Below are 24,255 nucleotides of genomic sequence, written 5' to 3' on the forward strand. Positions count from 1 at the left end.
TAATTTTCCAGATTGCTACTTGAGTTTTACCAAGAGTACTCTGTGAACCTACAGAAAATGAACTTACATGATCAAACTTTTACTCAATTAGATAAAGCAACTATTTTATAGCAGCATTGTGACTTGTTCCAGGACCATTTCCACCTTCAATTCTTAAAAGATGAAAAGAATGAGGTAATAATAAGAACCATGATAACAATTTACCTTGTAATAGTCCATAGGACATCCAATGTAAAAGAAGATGGCAGGATACAGCTTGCCTGAGATCATTTCTATCTGAAATCCATCAAAAGCAAGGATAAGAAAAAGATGATGATGAGAATAAGAATGAGGATGATATGGATGGTGATTATGTTAAAGATAAGAATGGGGATGATGAATGACATTTTTAATGCAGGAATTTTCCATAGTGGTTAAGCTTTACATTCTTTGAAATTATGGGAGATGTTTTCAAATTCCAATGGCTATCCTATCTATCTATAGATAGCTTTCATGTGAGAAATTGAAATAGCATGGTATAGTGTCTAGAGAGCCTACCACAAAGTCAGGGAAACCTAGGTTCAACTCTTGCCTTTGACACATACTGTCTCTGTGACCCTGTCCAAGTCTCAATCTCTCGATTTTCCAGGCAACTGTAAGTTGCACAGATGCCAGTCTGCATGGTCAGGAGTTTCCTCAGCTAGAAAAATCCTTATATTAGTGACATCACAAGTCTAGTACCTATAATGTAATAGGGAATAACAACTAGACTTCCTCTACACCCAAAAGCAGAATTCAAAACAATGAGTAGAAGCTATACAAGTGAATATTTGAACTTAACATAAGGGGAGAAATTCCAAGTTCAGTTGTCCAAAAGTAGAATTAATTTCCTTGAGAAGTCAGTTCTCCTGCTCTGGACGACTTCACAGGTAGATAGAATAATTATTTGGCAAGTGAGATATGGAGGACATTCCTGTACAGGTACTAGATGATCTTTGAAGTTCCTTCTGTGAGATTGTTTGAGCTCCCTTTGATTCGTGATTTAAGGATGAACTTAAAGGTCAAATTTTCCTATAAAAACTCTGCCCCTTTGACCTGATATGGTGTCTGAAATTCCCACCATCAAAATCTTTCTTTTATTTTCATAAATTCTATTTCAGGAAGACTCTACTTCAATTATAAATATACTACTAAAAATGAATGATATAAAGCTCTGTATTGTGGCATAGTGTTAACAACCTGGGTCCTAATACAGAACAAAACTCCTGAGGGAATGAAAACATGAAACATAAGTGTTGGTTGACTACAAGAAGTAAAAGAAGTCTATAGTATGGAGCAAATGCAGCCCTGGAGATTAGCCTAGAGAATTGTGATGGGGAGTGAGGAAGTGTATTCAAATAAATGGACATAGCAACGTTAGAAAGATAGCTGAAAGTGTGATTTTCTGAAAGGAGGAAAGAAGGTACAAGCCAAAAGAAAGAATCCATGTCCCCATTTAATTCTAATATATTCAGTGGATGTTAATTATTGTCAATTTTTGAGCAGGATTTTTTTTGCAAATCCATCTTTCTGTATATCTAGAGATTTTACTATTAAATTAGCATAGCCATAATGTTTTAATTTGCCATCCCTTTGTCATACTTTATCTTTTACTGATTTCTTTTGTTACTGCAAAATGTTTAAAGGTGGCTATAATAGTAAGAAATGATATCTTTAAATTGAATATAATAAATATTTGTAGATAAATTGGTTTAATCTAACAATATTTACAGTTACAGGAAAAGCAAGAAGATGAAAACAGTAGGTAACTGAAAAATGCTTATTGACCTGAAATTATTTCTCTATCAAATTGATTAATTTGTTTGAAAATAATGTAAGTTGGGCTGAGAGAGTCTTTTGCCATGTGCGTTTAATTTATATGTGCATATATGTTTTTACTTTGTAAATATAGTTCATTTACCCCTAAAATGCAAGGCAGACGGATGGGAACTTCAGGGAGAACCATCACAAAGAGCACAAGTGTGAGTGGAGAGATGTACAAACTGGAGCATAATGATGGAAGCCAGTCAGACACAGCTGTTGGCACAGTTGGAACAGGTGGAAAGAAAAGGAGGTCCAGCCTTAGTGCCAAAGTGGTGGCCATAGTATCGCGGAGAAGTAGAAGCACATCTCAACTTAGCCAAACAGGTGAGTGAAGTGAACTCAGCTTCAAGCTGTATCATTTTGTGCACATGATGGTAAGACATTACCCATGTCCCATGCCTGTGATGGGACCACTGAGCATCCTTGGATACTAAAAGAGAAAAGGTTCTAGATCTCTGAAAAATCATTTTAGGATTTTTGTTATTGTTGTTGCTCACATGTATTCATAAAGTATTTCGCTTGTGTTTTAAGTGCATTTACACTCCCTTCTCTGAATGCTAATTGAAAAAACAAAGACTTGTTTACAAATGTGCAAGGAAATGCAAAGAAATATAAGTCTAAATTGACTCATGAGAAAAGCAACAGGATTCTCAGGAAAACCATATATCCATTGGATAGAGACCATTTTTAATAAATAGTAATCAATTTCATATATATATTTATACATATATATTTGAATTAAAAGCCTCTCTAAAAAGTTTTCACTTCTAATTTCCTGTTTATACATATACAGTACCTATAAGCATATATGTCTGCATATATAGTTATATGTCCTAAGGAAAGGTGAGTTCTTAACCCTCCAAAGGAGTTTGAAGGTATTGTGTCAAAATAATCTTTGAATATGAATTCTCAGTTCTGCTTTCTTCTTTGCAACTGAAAATCTAGTAGATATTTTTAATCTGAGCAAAATGGGTCAGTAGATTCAGTAAAAGCACAATGCTTCAGGATAGAATTGTTTCGACTTTACTGTTTCTAAATCTTAAAAGCTTCATGTATGTGTGTCCTCGAGGTAAAACAAGCTTCTGATAGAATGAAGCAAAGACAAGAAAAAAGGTAGCAGGTTTTTATGTCCGAAAAAAATGTTTCTGCCTCTAAATAATATATGAACAGATTGGCTAACTCATTGATGGAGTCAATATTAGGTAATGGTAAAGGTAAGTGGTATATAGGACTGTTTGACATTACTAAGCTCTTTTTCTATACTGATTACCTCCAGTTCCTGATTCTTTTCAACAGAAGCAAAAGCCTTATTTTCATAAATTTCATTTATACCAGACAACTTCTGGCATGGCTTCCTACCCAGCATGGGTTTCAAGAAAATTTCATGTTTTACATGATGGATACAGTCAATGATAAGTTCAAATGGAATTATTTGGAGCAGTGGATTGTTAATCTTTTAATATAGAATTATGTAGTTCAGAAATTTAACAATGTCAGTAGTATACATTGTCATTAATTTAAAAAAAGGCACCTTCCTTCTATCATTCTTTTCTTCCTTCCTTCTTTCCTTCCTTCTTATCTTCTTTCCTTTCTGGACTATTTGTTAAAAAGTTAAAATTCTGAAATTACAAACTCACAAGATTATAATGGACCTTGAGAAATCACTTAATCCTTTCACTATCCCCAACATCAAAATCATCCCTGTGAGGAGATAGATAGATAGAGATATGTATATATGTATGTAGGTATATATACACATATACATATACATACATATATGCACACACATAAATACATAGACACATACTGTGTGTGTTGTGTGTGTGTATTTGTGTATTTGAACCAACCAGTCCACTAGGTAGTGATCAGGGTTTGGGATAAAGGGAAGAAAAATTTATACAATGGATTTTTTTATGAAGGTGGCAATATTTACAATCTGAGGACCTTAGAACAACTTCACAATTTACTACCTATTTGATACTGCATAAATTATTTGGTATATCTGAACCTTAGTTTCTAGTTCAGTTAAGACCTATTTCATCAATAAACCCTATCCAGTGAATTCTACCTTTTTGCTGCAAACTGCTTTCGTGTAACTCAAGGCACTACACCAAATTGCTTAGGTGACCATCTTCTGGCTTAGTGTTTTCTTTCCATTGTAACCCAACTTACATAGCCTCTTTTTTTCTATTTTAGAATAAAATGTTGCCAAACTTTTGTGTAGGACTTACACGTAAGTTCAAAAAGCAACAGGTTCATATAAAACCCAGTTTAGCCATTCTATCCTCCCTACTTTACTAGAAAAATTTGTATTTCTATCATATTTAAATATTTTTAAGTTCTATGGTTTTTGTCAATGACTTGATGTTGTGATGTTTTCTCAGTCTCCATTTGACTTGTTATCCCCTTAGCACTTGATACTCTCCACTCACTGTTCTCTTTGAATGCTAGTTGCCCAGATTCTTAGGTACTTCTTTGTCTTTTTCAGTGTCTTCTCTTCTTCCTCTTACCCTTCTAAATGTTCATTCCCCCAGATTATTTCATCTTTTTTCAAGCTCACTCATTGTAAGAACGAAACTTTTAGTATATGGTTACAGCTATCATTTCCATGAATAACACTGTCAAATCTCAAGGTAACTGATGTATATTTTGACTTGGATGTCCTATTACTTTAAAATCAACAAGTCTAAAATCTATCTCATTTTCCCTTTTCTTACTTCCTTTATTCTTTTGCTGCCAAAACTTTCAAAATTTGAAAAATCTTGGAGATTTTTTAACTTCTCTTTAGCTTTCAATCTTCGTAAGGATCACTTACCGTTTTATACTTTTGGTCCTTAAAAGTTCCTCTCCTTTCTCTCCTTTCCTTAATTTTTCCTTTCCTCACCTACAATTATGCTACAAATCCTGAATACGCACATCAGGATTACTGAAATAGCCTCCAGTGCTTCTAGTTAATCCTACACATTAAGGTCAGATTAATCTTGCTAAAACTCTCCTTTCATTTATGGAGATTTTCCATTACCCACAGAAGAATTCCATAAATAAGATATATTATACAGCCCTCCATCCCTCTTTGCCTCCTTTTCTCTCTCTCTTTCTCCCCTTCCTCATTTCTCTCCCTTTTCCCTTTCCTTCCACTTCCTCCTTCTCTCCTTGTCTCTGTGTTTCCTTGTTATTTCCCTTTGTTATATTTCTATTTCTCCCTATCTTTTGTCTCTGCACATCTATCCTCTCTTGGGCTTGGTTCTCTCTCTCTCCCTCTCCCTGCCCATCTCCTTTTGTCTCTTCTGTTTCTCTTCTGTGTTTATTTCAGTTTCTATCTCTCTACCTCTGTCTGTTCTCTCTCTGTACCTAACACAGTGCCTGGTATATAGTACATACAATGCTTAATAAATGCATGTTGAATTAAAAGGAATTGAAAGTGCTTTATTTTTTTCTTTTTTAGTAAAGGATTATTTCTTAGATATACCTACTAAAACTTCTCCATTTTATGAAGATGTGAGAAACTTTGAATTCCTCAGAGTGTTTCTGAACCTTTTCACCCTTATTTTGTTTTTCTATTCTCTTCAATGGAAGCATTGTAGTTCAGAAGGGCAGTTAGGTGGTGCAGTGGATAGGGCATGCGATAGAATCAAGAAGACTTGAGTTCAAATTCAGCCTCAGACACTTATTAGCTGTGTGACCTTGGGCAAATCATTTAACCCTCTTTGCCCCAGTTTCCTCTTCTGTAAAATGTACTGGAAAAGGAAATGACAAACTACTCCAATATCTTTTCCAAGAAAACCCCAGTCACAAAGAGTTGGACATGCCCGAAACAATTGAACAATAATAAGTTGTGTTTGTCCTTCGTTGCCGAAGAAGCCCATGCCATCAGAAAAATGATGACATGACTTGCCTGTGACTTTGTTTTGAGTGAGTGAGGGCTGTGCAGGTCACCAGCCTCACTTCTCCTCCAGAATCATCTGAATCCAGTGACCAGATATTCATCAGGATGACCGGAGATGAGCCAGGATGCACTGGGAGACCTTGGGCTCTTTAGACCAAGGTCTTTGCAGGTACTCACTTAGGGTGAGGTAGCACCTGTTCATTGAATAGGCCTATTTATAAGTAGTGTAGAAGATAAGAGAGTTAATTTCAAAACTAGAAAGATGCGGGCCTAAGTATCACTTTTGACAAATATGAGCTCTGTGACCCTGAGTAAATCATTTAATCTTTCAGGAGTCTAGACATATATGAGTATAATTTTGAAAGAAGTGTCCAACTTGAACTGGATTTGAACTCAGATACTTCTGACTCATCTTCCTTAATTCAAATATGGCCTCAGACACTTGCTAGCTGTGTGACCCTGTGCAAGTCATTTAACCCTGTTTGCCTTAGCACCTCTTCTGTAGAATGAGTTGAAGTAAAATGGCAAAGCACTCCAATATCTTTGCCACAAAAGCCCCAAACAAAGTCATGAAGAGTTAAACATGACTGAAATAACTGAGCAACAAGAGTCATTCTAATAAACATTTATTTTTTAATACATTTTTTGGATATACATATAATCATTACATTCAGTTTCTTAAAGTCAGAGTTTGGTTGCTTTTTGTTGTGTCTTAAATGCCTAGCAAAATGTCTTGCATGCAGTAGGCACTCAGTAAATGTTGAGTGAAATGGGTGATTTTCTTTTTCCAGATCCAATTTATGATATTCCAAATAGGAGAATAATTGTCATTTATTAGATTAATATGTATGGTCAATTGCGTGGCACAGTGGATTGAGTGCAGAGCTTAGACTCAGGAAGATTCATCTTCCTGAATTTAAATCTGGCCTCAGACTATCTGTATGAACCTGGAAAATCACTTAACCCTGTTTGCCTCAGTTTCCTCATCTATAAAATGAGCTGAAGGAAATAACAAATGACACCAGTATCTTTGCCAAGAAAAATCCCCAGATGTGTTTTTGTTGAGTTAAACATGACTGATGTGACTGAATAACAAATATTAATGTAAATTCGAGTTTCCAATGATCTTTCTTTGCTACTAGGCCAATTGGTACGCTTCATAATCATTATAAAATCCTCTCATCTATCGCTTTGGTTGTAAATGCCATCTGACCAAATATGTAATTCTTTTCTCATGTTTTTCTCACCTTAAATGCCCTCCTGTCAGCCTAAAAAATGTTTCCCTTATTTAAAGAACCAGATCTTGCTGTTTGCTGCTTCTCTTAAAAAAATCCCTCTGTTGTTCCAGCCCATTTTCATTATTTATTTATCTGACTTTCTATATTCTTGACAGACTGTATTAGTCATAATTGTAATAATAATATGACAATATCTAGCATTTACATAGTGTTTTAAAATTTGCTAAGTACTTCACAAATTTTATACCAGTTTAATGCCACAAAAATACTGGGAGGTAGACACAATTATTATTCCCATTTTATAGCTTAGGAAACTGAGGTAGACAAAGTCAAGTGTCTTATCCAAGGTCACACAGCTAATAAGAATCTTCAGCCAGATTTGAACTTAAGTTTTCCCCTACTATAACACCTTTCTAAGGCAATGCCTAGCTGACTAATTATTAATATAGTTCAGCAATTATTCTGTACTCTTTTGTATTATGCTCCATTTGATGAATGAATATTTATATTCCCCAGTGATATAATCTCCCCAGAGCAAAGTCCTTGCCTTTATAATTTGTTCATGGCACCCACAACGCTTTGGAGAATACCAAGCCTGTAACAGAGCCTCAGACTTGATAAATTAATGAACTTCAAAAACAATACAGATGTTTCCATAAAGCTACTCTACATCCTCCAGGAATGTTGTATATAACAATTGAACACAGTGGGCATGATCAAATTAAACAAAGTGTGTAAAACTCTTTTCAAACAAATGACTTTATAAATATGATCTATTGCAACTGTTTCTACCTTTGTTCTCATCTTTTCTGATGATGCTCAAATAGAAATGGTCCAAGCAATCAGTCAATAACACTTATTAAATGCCTACTATGTGCCAGGCACTACACTAAATGTCGTGGATACAAATAAGAAAAAAAAATAGTTCCTGCCTTCAAGGAGTTTACAATCTAATAAGAGAAGAGAATACACAAAAGAGAGCTGAAAAGGAGAGGAGGGCAAAGCAGTCACCAGGTAGCAAGGGACGGAGGGTAGGATAATGAGGTTTGTGCAGTAGAAACTGAGGAGAACCACTGATAGAAAATGAAGAGTTATTTGTCAAGCTAAAAGGTCTTTTCCTATTATCAGAGTATTATACTTAAGATTCTATGAATTGTTGTGTATGTGGATAAAACAAGTGTTCTTCATAGCTGAATAAAAGTGTTGGTATAGAAGTGTATCCTCTGTAGTTTCACAGAAAATGACACTGACTAGCTGTGGGACACTGGGCAAGTCACTTAGTCTCTTTGACACTCCATTTCTTCATCAATAAAACTGAGATCTTCATTTATAAAAGCAGAGAATTAGACTCAATGGCCTCTAAGGTCCCTTTTAGTTCTAAATCTAGAATTTGATGATAATGTGATTCAGTATCAGTCAGAACAGCAGAAATTATGTGTACCTCATAGTGTTCCACCGTGATGGTAATCTTTGCTACAATTTCTTGGTATTTTAGAAGTTTTTCATTCCATGGAGTTGACAAAATCTATTAAATTTGTTCTTCAGGTTTGACAAGTATGAGCAATAGTTTAGTCTATGACCAAGATATGATTCCAGAATGGTTTACTGGTTGATTTCTCCAGGATGTTTGGAGATTTGCATTATGAGGATTTGTCATCTTTTAGTCCCCCGCAAAGAAAGCAATCTTCTGATGTATAATTGTAGCTACTAGGTCATGCCTTGATAGGTATTTAATAGGAGAAAAATTTGCATAATCTGCTGTAATATTTTATCTTTTTCACTCATCATCAAAATCATTATCATTTGATCCCTAACAGGTACTAAATATAACCTTTTCATTTCCCTTATTTTTTCACTAGTTTATACAGGTTTAAATTATAGAGAATCTTACAGCCTCTGTTGGTGAGACTTCATGTTGTCATTCAGTCATTTTGGTTGTGTCCATCTCTTTGTGATGCTATTTGGGGTTTTCTTGGCAAAGATGCTGAAGTAGTTTGCCATTTCCCTCTCCAGCTCATTTCACAGATGAGAAACTGAGCCAAACAAGGCGACTTACCCAGGGTCACACAGCTAATAAACATCTGAGGCTGCCTTTGAACCCCAGAAGATGAATCTTCCTGACTTCAGTCACTCTATCCTCTGTACCATCTAGCTGCCTAACACTGCATTAGAGATCTAGATTTAGAGATGGAAGAGATCTATAGTATATTAAGTCAAACTTCTTCATTTTACAGATGAGAAAACTGAGAACAAGAGTGGTGAAGTGACTTGCATGACAATCAACTATTAATAAGTGGAAAAGATAGAGTTAGAATTTATGTAAACAATACAAATCCAACAATATTTAAGTGGTATAATTTGGAGAAGGATATTACCCTTCACAGCTTGAAGGTGCTTTAGGATAATGAATAGATCATGGGACTTATAGTCAGGAAGATACGAGTTGGAATATTGCCTCAGATGCTTACTAGGTGTGTGACCTTGGGCAAATAACCTCTCTGTCTCAGTTTTATCTGTAAAAATAAGGATAATAATATCATCTACCTCTTAAGTTATTGAGACTCCTACCTCATTAATGATTAGGATCAGATAATATAGCATATGTAAACCATTTTAAAAACCTTAAAATTATATATAAATGATAGCTATTATTACCATTACTACTACTACTACTATCACTACTGCTGCTGCTACTACTAGTAGCACTACCACTATTACTACTACACTAATACCACATCTATAATACCTTGGGTTATTTGAGAAGCAGAATTCTTGCTTGGGTGGTCTCTGGTATCTCTGTCAGTTTGGGATGGAGCTATGCATAATTTCAATTGTTTATATCCTAGGGAGAAGATTCCCCTTCCGTGAATAGAAATTCATGGAGGATTTTTAATAACCTTAGACTAGCCCATTCTCCTACTCCTTTCTGCCCCGAATATTGTCAGACTCAATCTGAAAAATAGAATTTGTTACTTCTGGTGCATCATTTCTTTCGTTTTTGTTTCATAACAATGGGTTAAGTGCTGTCATCTTTAACATCTGTTTATTTGGCAGTTCCTGACAGACTTGAAATATTATTTTAGTGTCAACTTGTTAATATTTAGCCTTTAGTCATTTATTTCCTTCAGAGAAGAATATTAATAAAGTAGCAATTATTACTGGGTAAGAATCCTCATCTACATAACTCATAGTTCATGGCACACAAATTCCCATCCCAGGTCTGACATTAAATTATCCACTTATTTATAAAATGAGATTAATCCTTTTTTTTTTACCCTGAAGTACAGTGGAAAGAATATTGAACCGTGGGTGATATGAATTTGTGACCTTAGGAAACACAAACCTGCCTGGTCTCTGATCAGATCTAGACAATAAGAGTGCTGCACTAGATGTTTGCAATTTTTCAACTTTTAAAATTTATCCTATGAAATAAGTTTAGTTATTGAATTTTAGATAGGTATTAATTCTATGTTTTTACCATTGTAACTGAGTAAGTGCCTGTTATCCTAGTTTTGGATTAGAATGCTTTGATGGTTTTCATTTAAAATGTTCCCTTGAGAGCTAGTTTCAGGACTGAGAAAATACTGACTTGTTATTATATGAATGTAGAATCATTGCACATCGATTTTTGACTCTTCATTTTAAGGAGATGAAATAGGTGGAAGTTGAGAAAAGCAAAAGTTCAAAAGTCACATTAAATTGGAAGCTCTCTGAGGACAGAAACTCTATAGAATATTGAAGTTTGAAAAGATCTTAGAAATCATCTTATTCATCTTTATCCCCCCTCCACCCTTCCCTTCTGTGAGATTCACGATTTTTAAATGAAGACATAGATGGCATGCTTATCAAATCTGCAAATGACAAAATGCTGAGAGGCATAGCTAGGACACTAGATAACAGTCAAATCCAAATAATCTGAACAGGTTAGAGTAATAGACTAAATTTAAAAGATGAGTTTATTAAGAATAATGTAAAGTCCTATGCTTGTGTTCAAGAGACCAAAATCTACAAAGAGAAGCCAGAGTAAGCTGGTAAATGTTTAATAACTGGCTTTGTCAAAAAAAAAAAAAAAGAACAATATATTTTTAGGTTTAATGAGAATCATTAGATTTTCCTCCATCACCTTCTTAAGTCTAGGAATCAACAAAGCAAAATCAAGCCCTACTCTGTAGTGTTTGTTGATTTCTAAAATGTAAATGCTCACACTAAAATTTTGACAATTAATCAGGTCTTCTGAGCCAGTTTGAGTTGGGTTAAGCACAACCCTGGCTATACAGTAGATCATGTGAAAGAGGTCTGGGGAAAATTCATAGAAGAGGCGAAAAAGTTGAGAAGACACAAATAAACAGGGGAGCTTTAAAACTAACTGTAGACTTTTAATAAATGTATTTCACACATAATCTTTTTCTGTTCTCTATATGTGAAGTGTTCAATTCTTTACGTTTTATTCAAATTGACAATAATTTTAAATTTTAACTTAAAAGTAAAGAAGTCTGGAGATCAGCATAAATTTCAAACTCAACATGAGTCAGGCATGTTCCCTAGCTGTGGGAAAAGCTAATGTAGACTTAGCTTCATTAACAAAATTATAGGGGTGAACACACACAAGACAGACAGGAAAGGCTATATTAGCTTGATTCGGGTCTCTCTGGATCATCTTTTCTTCCATGCCCTACTGCTAATCACTTGATTTTGTAACCTTCTCACCTTGTTCCCTATCCTTATTTTGTGTCCGACTTTGCAATTGTAACCATACCCCCAGGTCCCATTAAATGCCACTGTTGAGAGAGAGAGACAGACAGACAGACAGACAGAGACAGACAGAGAGACAGAGAGACAGAGACAGAGAGAGACAGCAGAGAGAGATGGAGAGAGACAGAGAGAGAGAGAATTATAGTGTCTGTGATGAAGTCATAATGCTACTGTACACTATCCTCGACATGTCTGGATTACTATGTTCAGTCATGAATACCACATTTTAGGATATACATTGACCAGTTGGGAAACACATAGAAGAAGGTGACAAACATCCTTAGAGACTTGGAGATAATATGACCTGGGAAAGTTTAGACTGATTAGAAAACTCTGAAGAAGCATGATATTTATGTTAAAGTATTTGAAGGAAGAGACATTAGGATTGTTCTGCTTCAGAGAGCAGAATTTAAGCCAGAATTTAGATTAATAGATGGAAATGTCTCTTACGTTGTAGGTGCTTAAAATATTTACTTAATTTTTAAAAACAGTGTCAGAGGGGCAGATTAAAGCTTCATGTAAGTAAACATTCCTGTCTGAAGGAACAGTAGGTTGTGCCAAGTACTAAGTTAACCTTCTCAGGAAGTCTTCAAAGTTGATATGACCTTTGTTGAAGATCTCTGGTCATTCATGGGTTGGGTCATATGACCTCTCAAGTCCCTTCCAATTTGAAAATCCTATATTTCATTGAATCTGCATTATGAAAGAAGGATTCTGTTCACCCACTAACATCCATGCTACCTACCTACTGTACCTGGCTATTATTCATGCATTTATGTATTTATTCATTCAAGAAACATTTATTATAACAAGAGATATATTAATACAAAGGACCAAAGTCTAGAAATAGCTCATATTAAGAGTAGATGGGTTTCTAACAAGTTGTACGTAAATTGAATTGCATTTTAAGTGTACTAGTGAAAATATTTCAAAAAACTATGATGTGAATTTATCTCCCTAATAAATAAATTATTATTTAAATGAAAAACTATACCTTAGATAACAATAGGAAAGGAATCAGAAACAAACAGAACATATTTACTTTTGAATAAAACCACAATGTGTCTTCATTTGAATAATATGTTGTGGTTCTAGGTGCTCATTCTTAATAAATATATAACAGAAACAAACACTGATGAACATCCCCACTTTCTTCAACTATTCCTTGTAGTTTTAGCACCTCGCTAAACTAGTGACAGTACTTTAGATGAGACTAAATCTGTAAAAATTCCTTACAAATCATGTTGTTCAGATATGATTATATCAGAATATGGTAAAGTGAAACTATTTCCTTTTAGTGATAGAAATATTGGACTACTGTTAATACAAGCACAGTTGGAATTAACATTTTTTAGCTGCCATGCCATATTTTTGGCTTATATTAAGTTTGTAGGTAACTAAAAGTCCAAATAGTTTTTATATAACTGTGTCTCCAAGTTCTTTTTCACACTGAATTTGTCTAATTGTGCAATATTTTACATTTATCCTTGTTAAGTTTTATAGTGATATTAACTGGTAAATTTGGTGGATTGGAAAAATACTATAAAACTGTCATCAAAACAGTATTTCATTAGCTTATATTCCAGCATGTTGAACCCTACAGTATAACTGTAGAGGACAACATTGGTAAACAGTTGCCTCCTTCCCTTCTTGGAAGAGGGATGAGCTGAAGCCTCTCAGACCACACCTATAGATTTTCACCAGACAGAACAGAGAGACTTTTCCTTCTGGTAACAATCTTTTCTCTCTCCCCTCTGGTAAAGGAAAGAAGTTCTAGCTTAAAGGGCCTCAGGTATGATTTTCATTCCTGTCTTCTCCTGGAGTCAAGGTTGGAAATTTTATCAGTCACATATTAACATGATAATTGTATCATATTTATTCTAAAAACCAAAGAAAAGTTCCATATTTGGTTCTGCTACTTGTAATTTTTATCCAAATGTATAAATAATTTGGCAGCTAGATGATGCTTTGGACAGAGTGTTAGGAAAACCTGTGTTCAAACCTGGCTTCAGATACTTACGAACTGTGTGACCCTTGGCAAATCTCTTAACCCTCTTTGCCTCACTTCCCTCATATATAAACGAGCTGGAGAAGGAAATGATAAACTATTCCAATTTCTTTGCTAAGAAAACCCCAAATGGGGTCATAAAAATTTGGAAGACACTGAAACAATTGAACAAGAAAAAACAAGATAAATTATTAGCAAAAAACCCCAACAACATTATATCTCATTAGCCCCTACGTGATTTCCAAGGTACTAGGTCAAAAAGAAAACTTCCCAGCAGGTAGTCAAAGCAACCAAAGGCTTCGCTCTGAACATAACCAAGGCACATGCAGGCAATTCAGAGCATGCTGCACTCCACTCCATAGCACCCCCCCGCCCCGCGCCTCTACTTTTCACAGAGCTACCCATCTTTACAAAATCTCACCACATATCCTCCTTGTCGTCCAGCTTCCGAGAGTTTCTTGTCATCTCTTCTGGAGCTAAGAAAAGCTAACAAACTCTTAAGTTCCAGGATTCTTACCAAGTGTTTAAATCATTTCCTCTGTTAAGTATTCAAGTCCAAATACCTCATTACATTCAGTGAAGAGTTTGTTAAATGTATTGATTAAATTAATATGTACCAGTAATAATAGCAATAATATTGATGATGATGACGATGATGACAAAATTAATTTAAATTTACCTATTTCATAGTGTTCCCACTTTGACTCCTGGTCATAAATTCTGGAATTTTGCCAGGGATTTTTTCTAGCATCTCTAATCTCCTGCTTATTTTTGGGGGGTTGAGGGGTGAGTCAGGATATCTTACATTATTATTTCTCCCATTTTAAAATTATAGATAAAACTATATATTTCTCAAAGATAGCAGACAGATAACATATCTGAGAACACATCTTGAAAGTACATAAAAACCTTGAGATTAAATTCATTTTGGTCTGGATACTTTAAGTCATTTAAATGTCCCTATTTACATGGGTGGTGGCCCACTTTCTAGTTTAAAGATCATTTCCTTCCTTATAGAAGATAGCATTAAGATAGGAGTTGAGTAGCTCCTTCTTATCTCTGTCATTTTTTAATCATCATATCATCTTTCACAAGTAGCACCATATTATTTCCTTGTTCTTATTGCTCCACACATAACCAAGTTTTTTATTTGTTGTTTTTAGTTATTAAAATTAAAGGATTTCTTATATATATAAATATATATAGAGAGAGAGAGAGAGCAAAAAACATGAAGTATATAGGCAAAAGGTAAGTATATGATTCTGTTACTCCCAAGAAATTATTATTGTTACTGTTCAGTCATATCCAACCCTTCATGACCATGGACCATACAACTCTAATGCTGTCCATGGGATTTTCTTGGCAAAGATACATGAGTGGTTTGCCTTTACCGTCTTCAATAGATTAAGGCAAATACAGCTTAAATGGCTTGTCCAGGATCATAAATCTAGTTAAGTGTCAGAGGCCAGATTTGAACTCAGGTCTTCCTATCTCCAAGCCCAGCACTCTGTCCACTGAACTACCTAACTGCCTCGCCCCAAGAAATAGCATACACTTAATATATAAGATCACTAAGAAATATTTAGGAAAAGTGCTAGGTCATAAGCCTGTCATAAGGAATTTAACAATTGTTAACAGTTAATTTAATTTAATTAATTTAACAATTATCATGTTTCATCTCTGACCTTTCATGACAACATCATAAAGGAAAATTACCTTAACAGCACTCCCTTCTCTATGCCAAAAAGTGACCCATAGTTCCATGTGCAAAGAAAGATTGTTACAATAAATAATAGACCATTGTTATTTCTTTTACAAATACTGTCAGTTACCTCCAAACCTGTAGCATTAAAAATAGTTAAAGGACACCATTTGTCCCAGACAAATTTTAGAACCAATATTGCCTTTGGACATAATTATTTCAATGAAACACCAAAACTACTTTATTTCTAAATGGTCATATTTTATTGCTTGTTTTTCCAAAACTTTTGCCCTCAGGTATGGCAGAAGTAATGCAGGTAACAAAATAAGTCAAATGAATATATCCTCAGAGAAGAAACCGTATCAGCTTTGTGCCAGTGGATATTCTGAAGACTGCATAATGTTACAGTTAGTGTCAAGTGTGTCCTTGAACATAATTTATTATTTCCCCTCCTAGCCTAATACTTCTACTATCCCAAACCAATGTGGACATTTTAAAACAAGCACTGTTGTCCAAAGGATTTTAGTGTGCTCGTTTGTAAGAAATTAACATGTAGCAATAGGGAAGGCATATTAATAGAGCCTCTTTGATCATTCTGAGAAAAATTCTTGGCTCAACTGGTTACCAACAATGAGAGCTTACTGTTCTTCCTAAGAATAAGAACCTGGAAAGGACTTAGAAACTGAAGTTTCTAGAGGATCAAAGGCTTTGTGGACAATTGAATACCCCTCTTCTATTTTATTTATTTGAGTCAAATTTAACAGTAGGAGGAACACTACTAAGTACCTGGATATTTCAAGACCCCTGGTTTCCTTATGTCAAAATTATGTTGCCAGATATAGTTACTGAGTCTTCAAAACCATCAAATAAATGTAAGCAAGTATTCCTTTATTTACTGTGGCTGTCTAGTGCTGGAGTTCACTACTCTGAAGAGAACATCAATTCAGCTCTAGTAACACACCTTCAGAAGAGATTTCCTAATAAGGATTAGGATTTTCAAACAAATGGCCTGCTCTACTTTGGTTCTTTTTTCCCCCTGCACTATGAATTTTGAGTTTAGCTGAAATGTAAATAAGTTAGTTTGGCAGCCAGAATTATTGATGAACAGCAGTGTTAATTTGAACAGCTATTTCAGGATTTATGGGGGACTTTGTTAATTACATGCAACTGAGACTCTATCATTCATCTTAATATGATGATCTATTTTAGCATAAGATCCATTCTAGAATTATTAAATTACTACAGAATGTTTAGATATCATTTTTCCTCTATAATCATAATTATGGATAGCAGAAGCAATAGCATGATGATCAACATGTATAAATATATGTACATTATATATATTTGTGTATATTTTAAATGAAAATGTTATAGTTGGTTACTCATTTAAAATCAATCCCATTTAATTTAATATGCTTTTAAGTGGGGCAGCTTCTAAATGGACGATGGTATATGAGTAAAACAACTTTCAAGTAAACCCAGGAGTTAAATTAATTTTCTCAATGAGAAAGAGGAAGCAAAATGTATTCTGACTGCTGGCATCAAGTTACACAGTGAATTATGTACAAGATACAAATTTCATTTTTCTATGTTGCTCATAAATGTTTTGGTGTTCCTTCAAATTAAATTGTATATGGCCATTCTAGGTAAATTTTTATTGATTGTGTTTGTTAACATTACCTACATTTCCTTCTGCAAAAAGGAATGGCCCAAATGGGCATCCCTTATATTGAAAAATGAAAAAAATTCAGTAGAACTAAACAACATATCAGAAAAAAAAAAAGTCGGACATTATATACAGCATTCCATACTCATGATCCCCCCAAGTCACACACACACACACAGACACACACACACACACACACACACACACATTCACACACTTCTGCTAAGAATTAATAGCCATGTCTTCTCTTATCAGTTCATTGAGAACAATCTTGATCATAATAATTTTGCAATATTCAGCTTAAATTGTTTGGCTGTGATTGTTCATTCCATTTACATTCTTGAATTGTCTCTCTTCCTATATCTATTTCTCTGTGTCTCTGTCTTTATATGAATGCATAAGGGTATACGTGCATGTGTGTACTATATAGTTTTCCTAAATCTGCTTACTTTACTTTTTCATTAGTTCATTTAAGTCTTCTAGTGATTTGGGGTACTTTTTTATATTTATTGTTTCTCAGAATGCAATAATATTCTATCACATTTTCATGAAACATTTTGTTTAGCTGATCGTTAATTGAAGTGCATCTCTTTATTTTTTAGTTCTTTTCTACAACCAAAAGTAGTAATAATACTTCTCTAGTCAGTATGCTTTATATGGAAGGTTTTTTTATTATTGACTTTCTTTGGATATATGTTTAATAGGGAATCTCTCAATTCAAGGGTATGAAATTGTCATAACTTTTCTTGCCCAATTCTAAATTGCTTTCAAGAATGAGTAGATCAATACTTCTGCCAACAGCTCGTGGATCTGCCTGTCTGTTCACAATCCCTTAAACATTGGCAATTCTCATTTTATGTTATCTTTAATAAATTTTTGAATGTGAGATCTAACTTTGAGGTTGATTTAAATTTCTCTTACTATGAATGATTTGGGTAATTATTTCATTTGGTTATTAATAGCTTAAAATTCTTTTGGGGGTATTGTTCATAATCTCCCATCACTATTCTCATGGGAAATAATTTTCAATCATTTCTTTCTTTCCATTATATGTAAAAATATATAATAATCTTATCAAATATATTTTATGAATTTTCCTCTTTGTTCACTACTTCCTTTCTTTTCCTAGTCATATTAATTTTGATCATTTGGAAGCTTTTCATTTTCATGTAATCTGAATGATTTTATCTTTTGCAATTATCTCTATCCCTTGTGTGGTTATTGAGTTCAAAGATTTCTGATTCTTCCCTGTGTGGTATGTGTCATTAATCTCTTTTTTTACTTTTAACCAGTATGCAGTAGTTTTGATTGCTGCTTTTTATTAGAGTTTTGTAGCTGAAAGCACTATTCCCATTTCATTGGTACCTTTTCCACCATTTCCCTTGATATTCTAAATATTTTATCTTCCAGATGAATTGTGTCATTTTTGCCTAGCTCTATGAAATCTGTTAGTTTGGTTAATATGGTACTAAATATTTAAATTAATTTTGCAGTATTATTGCTTTTATTGTATTGACATGATCCAACCATGACCACTGAATAGATCTCTCATTATTTAAGTTTTTTTTCTTTTCTGTTTTTCTTTAAGGATCATTTTCTGTTGGTATTTAGTATGCTTTGCCAGATGGACCCTCAAGTATTGTATGCATTGTGTTGTTATTTTAATCTGGACTTTCCTTTCTGGCCTTCCCTCCTGGATTTTGTCATTGCTATATAGAAACGCTTTGGGTTTTATTTTGTTAAGTAGTTGAATTCAAGAATGCATGTTGTATATTTTATTTTAATTAATGTTATTTCCCAGCATTTCATATGTCAGTGGTAAACTAATTTGAATAGATAGGAGTATAATGACTATTAACAATAAGAAAGATGAAGTAGTTTATTATATCTGGGTTGTTGCCTCTTCTCTCAGTCTCATAGTTTGAGGCAGCTTAGGGCAGCTAAATTTAGAATCAAAGAAGCAGAGTTTGAATCACGCTTCTGACATTTCTCACCTGTGTAACTGTGACCAAATCACTCAGCCTCTCTGAACCTTAGTTTCCTCATGTGTGAAATGAGGGGGTTAGACCAGATGACCATTCAAATTCCTGAAAGCTTTAGTTACTGTTGTTCAGTTGTATCTGTCATGTCCAAATATTTGTGACCCCATTTGAGATTTTCTTGGAAGAGATACTGCAGGAGTTTGCCATTTCTTTCTCTAGCTAATTTTTCAGATGAGGAAACTGAGGTAAACAGGGTTAAATGTCTTGCCCAGGATCACACAGCTAGTATCTGAAGCAGAATTTTAATTCAGGAAAATATCTTCCTGACTTCAAGAACAACACTCTATCCACTCTGCCTCCTAGCTGTCTTATAATGTATGCGTTATACATGTATATTAAATTAGCATCAGTAGAAACTTTTGTATATTAACTTAGTTTGTTTATGAAATAACAATTAGCCATAGAAAAAAGGTCACAAATAATAGAACAATATTGCTCTTCTACATTCAGCAAGCATTATTTAAAAGTGATGATGATCCTTAAAAATTGACCCCCCAAATTAGCAGCAAGTGTCAGAGGTATAATTCAAACCCAGATCCTCTGACTCCAAATCTAGCAGTTCCATGCTTAAACCATGATGTAGCTAAGTAGTTCAGTAAACAGAATATCAGACCTGGCATTAGGAAGACCTGAGTTCAAATCCTTCCTCAGACACTTACTAGCTGTATAGCCTTGGGCAAATCACTTCATATCTAGTTGCCTGTTTTTTCAGTTGTAAAATGGGGATAATAATAACAGCTTCTTCTCAGGTTGTTGTGAGGATGGAATGAGATGCTATTTTTAAAGTATTTAAAGCAGTACGCACTAGGTTGCCCCCTAAATTTTTGTCATCATTCCCCCCAACCCAATTAAGTACTTATTATAAAGCAATAAGGGGCAACCATGTAGAACCATAAATAGACTGCTGGACCTGGAGTCAGGAAGACGTAAGTTGAGATCTGATCTCACACACTTACTAGCTGTGTGACCCTAGGTAAGTCACTTAACCCTGTTTGACTCAATTTCCTTCTCTATCAAAAGTTGGAGAAGAATACGGCAAACTACTCTGGTATCTTTGCGTAGCACCAATGTGATATTCACAGTGCAACAGTGACTAAAAAATGACTGAACAACAGTAACAACATGGGAATATAGAGACAAAATGGAAACAGTCCCTACTCTCAAGGGTCTAATAGTCAATAGGGAGAGATACCACATATACAGATACGTAATTATGAGATATATTTATAGTAAATACAATTTAATCTGGAATGAGGAGGCTTTAGCAATTAGGGAGATCTGGAAAGCCTCACTTAGGAGATGATATGACTAAATATTGGAATAAGGTAGGGATTTTAAGAGGCAAAGGTGAATAGTGACTTCATTGAAGGCATAAAAGACAACAGACTGTACAAGGAATGGGGTTCATGGATGTAAAGGAGGGAGTAGAAGTATATTTTGAAAAACTGAATGAATGCAAAGGACTTCCTCAAGTTCTTTTCCCATCTCAGGGGGCAACATTTAAGCATTTAGGATATGTACTTGGGTTCTTTCATTTTCATTACATAGCCTAATGTAAGTAGTAAGCACCTGGACATACACAGAGGGCTTGCTATCACCAGTTCTTTGATCTACTTCTCTAAAAGGAAAGGCAACGCTTGAAGGGTTAACAATCAATTTAATTAAGCACATGTATCACTCAGTTCAGGGAGAAAATGAGCACCTTGAACTTCAGAGAGAATACAGAGAAATCTAAATCAGCAGACAGCACTTCCAAACTGTCTAACAGTAAGCAATACATACATCACAATTCAACAGACAAGTCCAACTGTCTAACCATAGTTACCAAAGAGAGAAGCACCAACATCTGGGTTTTCAAAGCTGAGGGACTGCTTAGTGGCTTCCCAGAGTCTCATTTGGCACACAAACCTTCTTCCAAAACTAAGCCTCAAAGTAAAACCTCATCTCAGAGTCTTTATACACTTTTTTTAGAGCTGGAGGGCATCACATTCCTTGAGAACCAGTGCCTCATTAACAAAAGGTGTGAGTCTTCCCACAAATCTTCCCAGGTCCATCAATGGATGGGAAAGATCTTTTTTGATCACATTCAAATGGAGGCATTGTACTTCTTGATTATACTGAAACAAAAACAGCAAAAGATCCTACTTTGCTTAGCCTCACAGGTCTGTCATCTCTTTTTCTCATCATGCATGTTCTTCATCATGTCTCTAATACTATTCACATTATACTTCAATAACAATCATGTACGCTTCACATCACACTTACGTTTGCACTATCAGCTTCCTTAGGGCAGGTACCCTGCATACTCAGCAGCAGGAATGTGGTTCAAGGGAAAAACCACTGGTAGCTTCTTAGAGCTTCACAACCTACCTCTGAAGAGGATAATCTATGTGACCTTGAGCTCTTAACCTTGCTGGGTCTCAATTTCTTCATTTCTAAAATGAGGAGTCTGAACTTAGGATGGCGTATAAGGTACCCTCTATCTACAAATATATGACAATGATAGAGATTGAGAAGACTAGAGGTGGAAATATAATAATGATAGAGATAAAATGAGAGCTGACTTTTATATAACACTTTAATTTGCAGACTGCTTTACATACAGGATATCATTTGATTCTCATAAAAATCCTATGAGGAAAGTACAATTATTATATCCATCTTATAGCGGAGGAAACTGAGGATCAGGAAAGTTAAGTGATTTGCCCAGAGGTAGATAGCTGGTAAACATTATATATAACTTTGCATCCCTTACAACACAACACGTTGCTCCCAACAGATCCATAATAATTTAAACAATAATAGATTGATTAATGAATTCTCTGCTCCCTTTCAAGGCATAGTTTCATGCTTTGAGAATGAAGCTTACTATCAATCAATCACTTTGTATTTTTTAAAAATTTAAATTATTATATATTACTGTGTACTCAGGCATATCAAATACATTTTTTTCTTCCCTTTAGGTTTCAAAAGTCATTCCCCATAAATATCTGTATTAGCAATCACATGTCAGTTAAAAGAAATTATATATTTTCCAAAAATCTCCCCTTTTTGTTATTTGTTTCCACGTTATTCATTGTGGCAATTAACTGGAATATACTAAGCAATTTATTGTATAAAAGGCATTATGCTAAAACAGTTTCTTTACCTTTTTAGTGTCCTGGACCCCTTTCAGCAGGCTAGTGAAGTCCAGGGACCCTTTCTTAGAATAATGTTCCTAAAATAATTTCAGGAAAAGCTAAATTTCAGTTAGAAGTTGGTAAAAATAAAGATATAATTTTTGCCTGTGTTCTCTCTCTCTCTCTCTCTCTCTCTCTCTCTCTCTCTCTCTCTCTCTCTCTCTCTCTCTCTCTCTCTCTCTCTCTCTATCTATCTATCTTTCTCTTTCTCTCTCTCTCTCTCGCACACAGACACACACACACACACGCACACACACACACACACACACACACACACACACACCTGAAATTTATTCATAATTCCCTTAGGAAGCTGTGAACTGCACATTTAAAAGTCTTGGTCTAAAAAAGCTTACATGGATGTTTTCTATATCTTTTCGCATGTTTTTACTTTGTAAGTATTCATTTGTGTAAAAAGCCTATGGATTAAGGGTAGACAGCTACCATGGAGAGACATTTTCATTAAGCTCCTTGAAAACAGGATTATTTTGTCCTTTTTCATTGTATCCCAGTATTATAAGGCCCAGCACATAGTAGGCACTTAATAAATGGTTATTAATTGATAAACAGATGATTAATATTCCATTTTGGAATAAAAAATGTAAATTAAAAATTTTAAAAAGAACCTAGCTATTCATTAGCATAGTTTCTTACATTCTCAGGAGGTGAAGGATCACAGTCATATAGCAGGAAATGGCAAACTAAATGTGCTACTATTCTTATACAATTGTTTATGTTAAAATATAAAATTACCCAGCTTTGTTTAACTTTTTTTTCTTCTTCTATGTTTGAAGGAAAACTTGTCCTTGTACATGGAAGCATTCTCTGCCAGGGCAGTAGCTTATAAATAGGTCAGTGACTTTTATTATTTGGGGAATCAGCTTTTGTTGATATGTCAGTACATTGCGGTTCCTGTTACAAAACCATTTACATTATCAGGATTCTTTTTCTGTGGCTGGAGAATGTTGAATGTGCAATGGTTATTCATATTTTTAGTGAGCCATAGCAGACTTGATGTTCCATAACTAGCGAGACAGAATGGCATTGTTCAAAAAGACTACGTTCCAAACCCCAGGGCACTGGGACTTTAGTATAATGGAATGTCATATTTCATAGCTACTAGGCCATTAAATTTAATAGCTTCTAATATTTAATAATGTACAGCAGACACATTCTTATTCTCCTTAGCGAGGCTTCAGATGTGAGGGGAAAGAAAAGCAAATGCCACTGACTTAAAAGTTTGTGAGAAATACACATAAGTATACTCACAAGTAATATAGTGTCAGGTACTTGCCACCGTGCCTTATACACAGTAAGCATTTAATAAATGCTTATTGACTTGACAGAGTGGGGGCAAGGGGGATTTGTCACCATCATCATTTTTTGAACATTTTGAGGATCTCCAATTTTGTCCATGAGGTTTCTCCTTCCCTCTGCTGATGCAGATCTCAACCCTTTTATTACTTCATAGATGGTCTTTGAGAGTTACTGTGGTCTAAAAATTCATCACTCTATGATAAGCATGGTAATGAACTTTCCTGAACTCTGATGAGATGCTCATACAATCAAACAATCCATCAACATGTATTTATTAAGTACTATTATATGTCAGGTGACATGTTAAGCACTAAGGATACAAGCGTCTGTCCTCAAAGAGCTTGCATTTTCTCAGGGAAATACAAATCCATAATACAAAGGGAGAAAGATTGGAAAAAATATTTATTAAGCATCTACTATGTTCCAGGAACTGTGCTGAAAGCTTTAAAATATTCATTTGATTTGATACTCATTTATTTATTTGATCCTCATAACAATCCTACGAGGTGGTCAAGAAAAAGTGTCTTAGGTCAAAGCACTTCCCCTTTTTGTCTGTTGTTGTTTTCAGTTGTAACCAACTCTTTGTGTCCCCATTTGGATTTCTCTTGGCAAAGATACTGGAG

At 34.7% G+C, this 24,255-nt stretch overlaps 1 protein-coding gene across 10 annotated transcripts in view; it reads left to right on the forward strand.

Moving 5' to 3' along the window:
* The window catches only part of RIMS1 (regulating synaptic membrane exocytosis 1), a 717,070-nt gene that overhangs the window by 604,463 nt on the left and 88,352 nt on the right, over nucleotides 1-24,255 (forward strand). For 8 of the 10 annotated variants that reach the window (XM_072642596.1, XM_072642588.1, XM_072642597.1 and 5 more), the window contains one exon: nucleotides 1,931-2,166. The exons of the other annotated variants lie outside the window; for them this stretch is intronic. In XM_072642596.1, the coding sequence (XP_072498697.1) occupies nucleotides 1,931-2,166 (236 nt within the window). The remainder of the gene's footprint in view (nucleotides 1-1,930; nucleotides 2,167-24,255) is intronic. 10 annotated transcript variants of the gene reach the window in all.

Source organism: Notamacropus eugenii, chromosome 2 (genome assembly GCF_028372415.1).
Source record: "Notamacropus eugenii isolate mMacEug1 chromosome 2, mMacEug1.pri_v2, whole genome shotgun sequence".
Classification (NCBI taxonomy): domain Eukaryota; kingdom Metazoa; phylum Chordata; class Mammalia; order Diprotodontia; family Macropodidae; genus Notamacropus; species Notamacropus eugenii.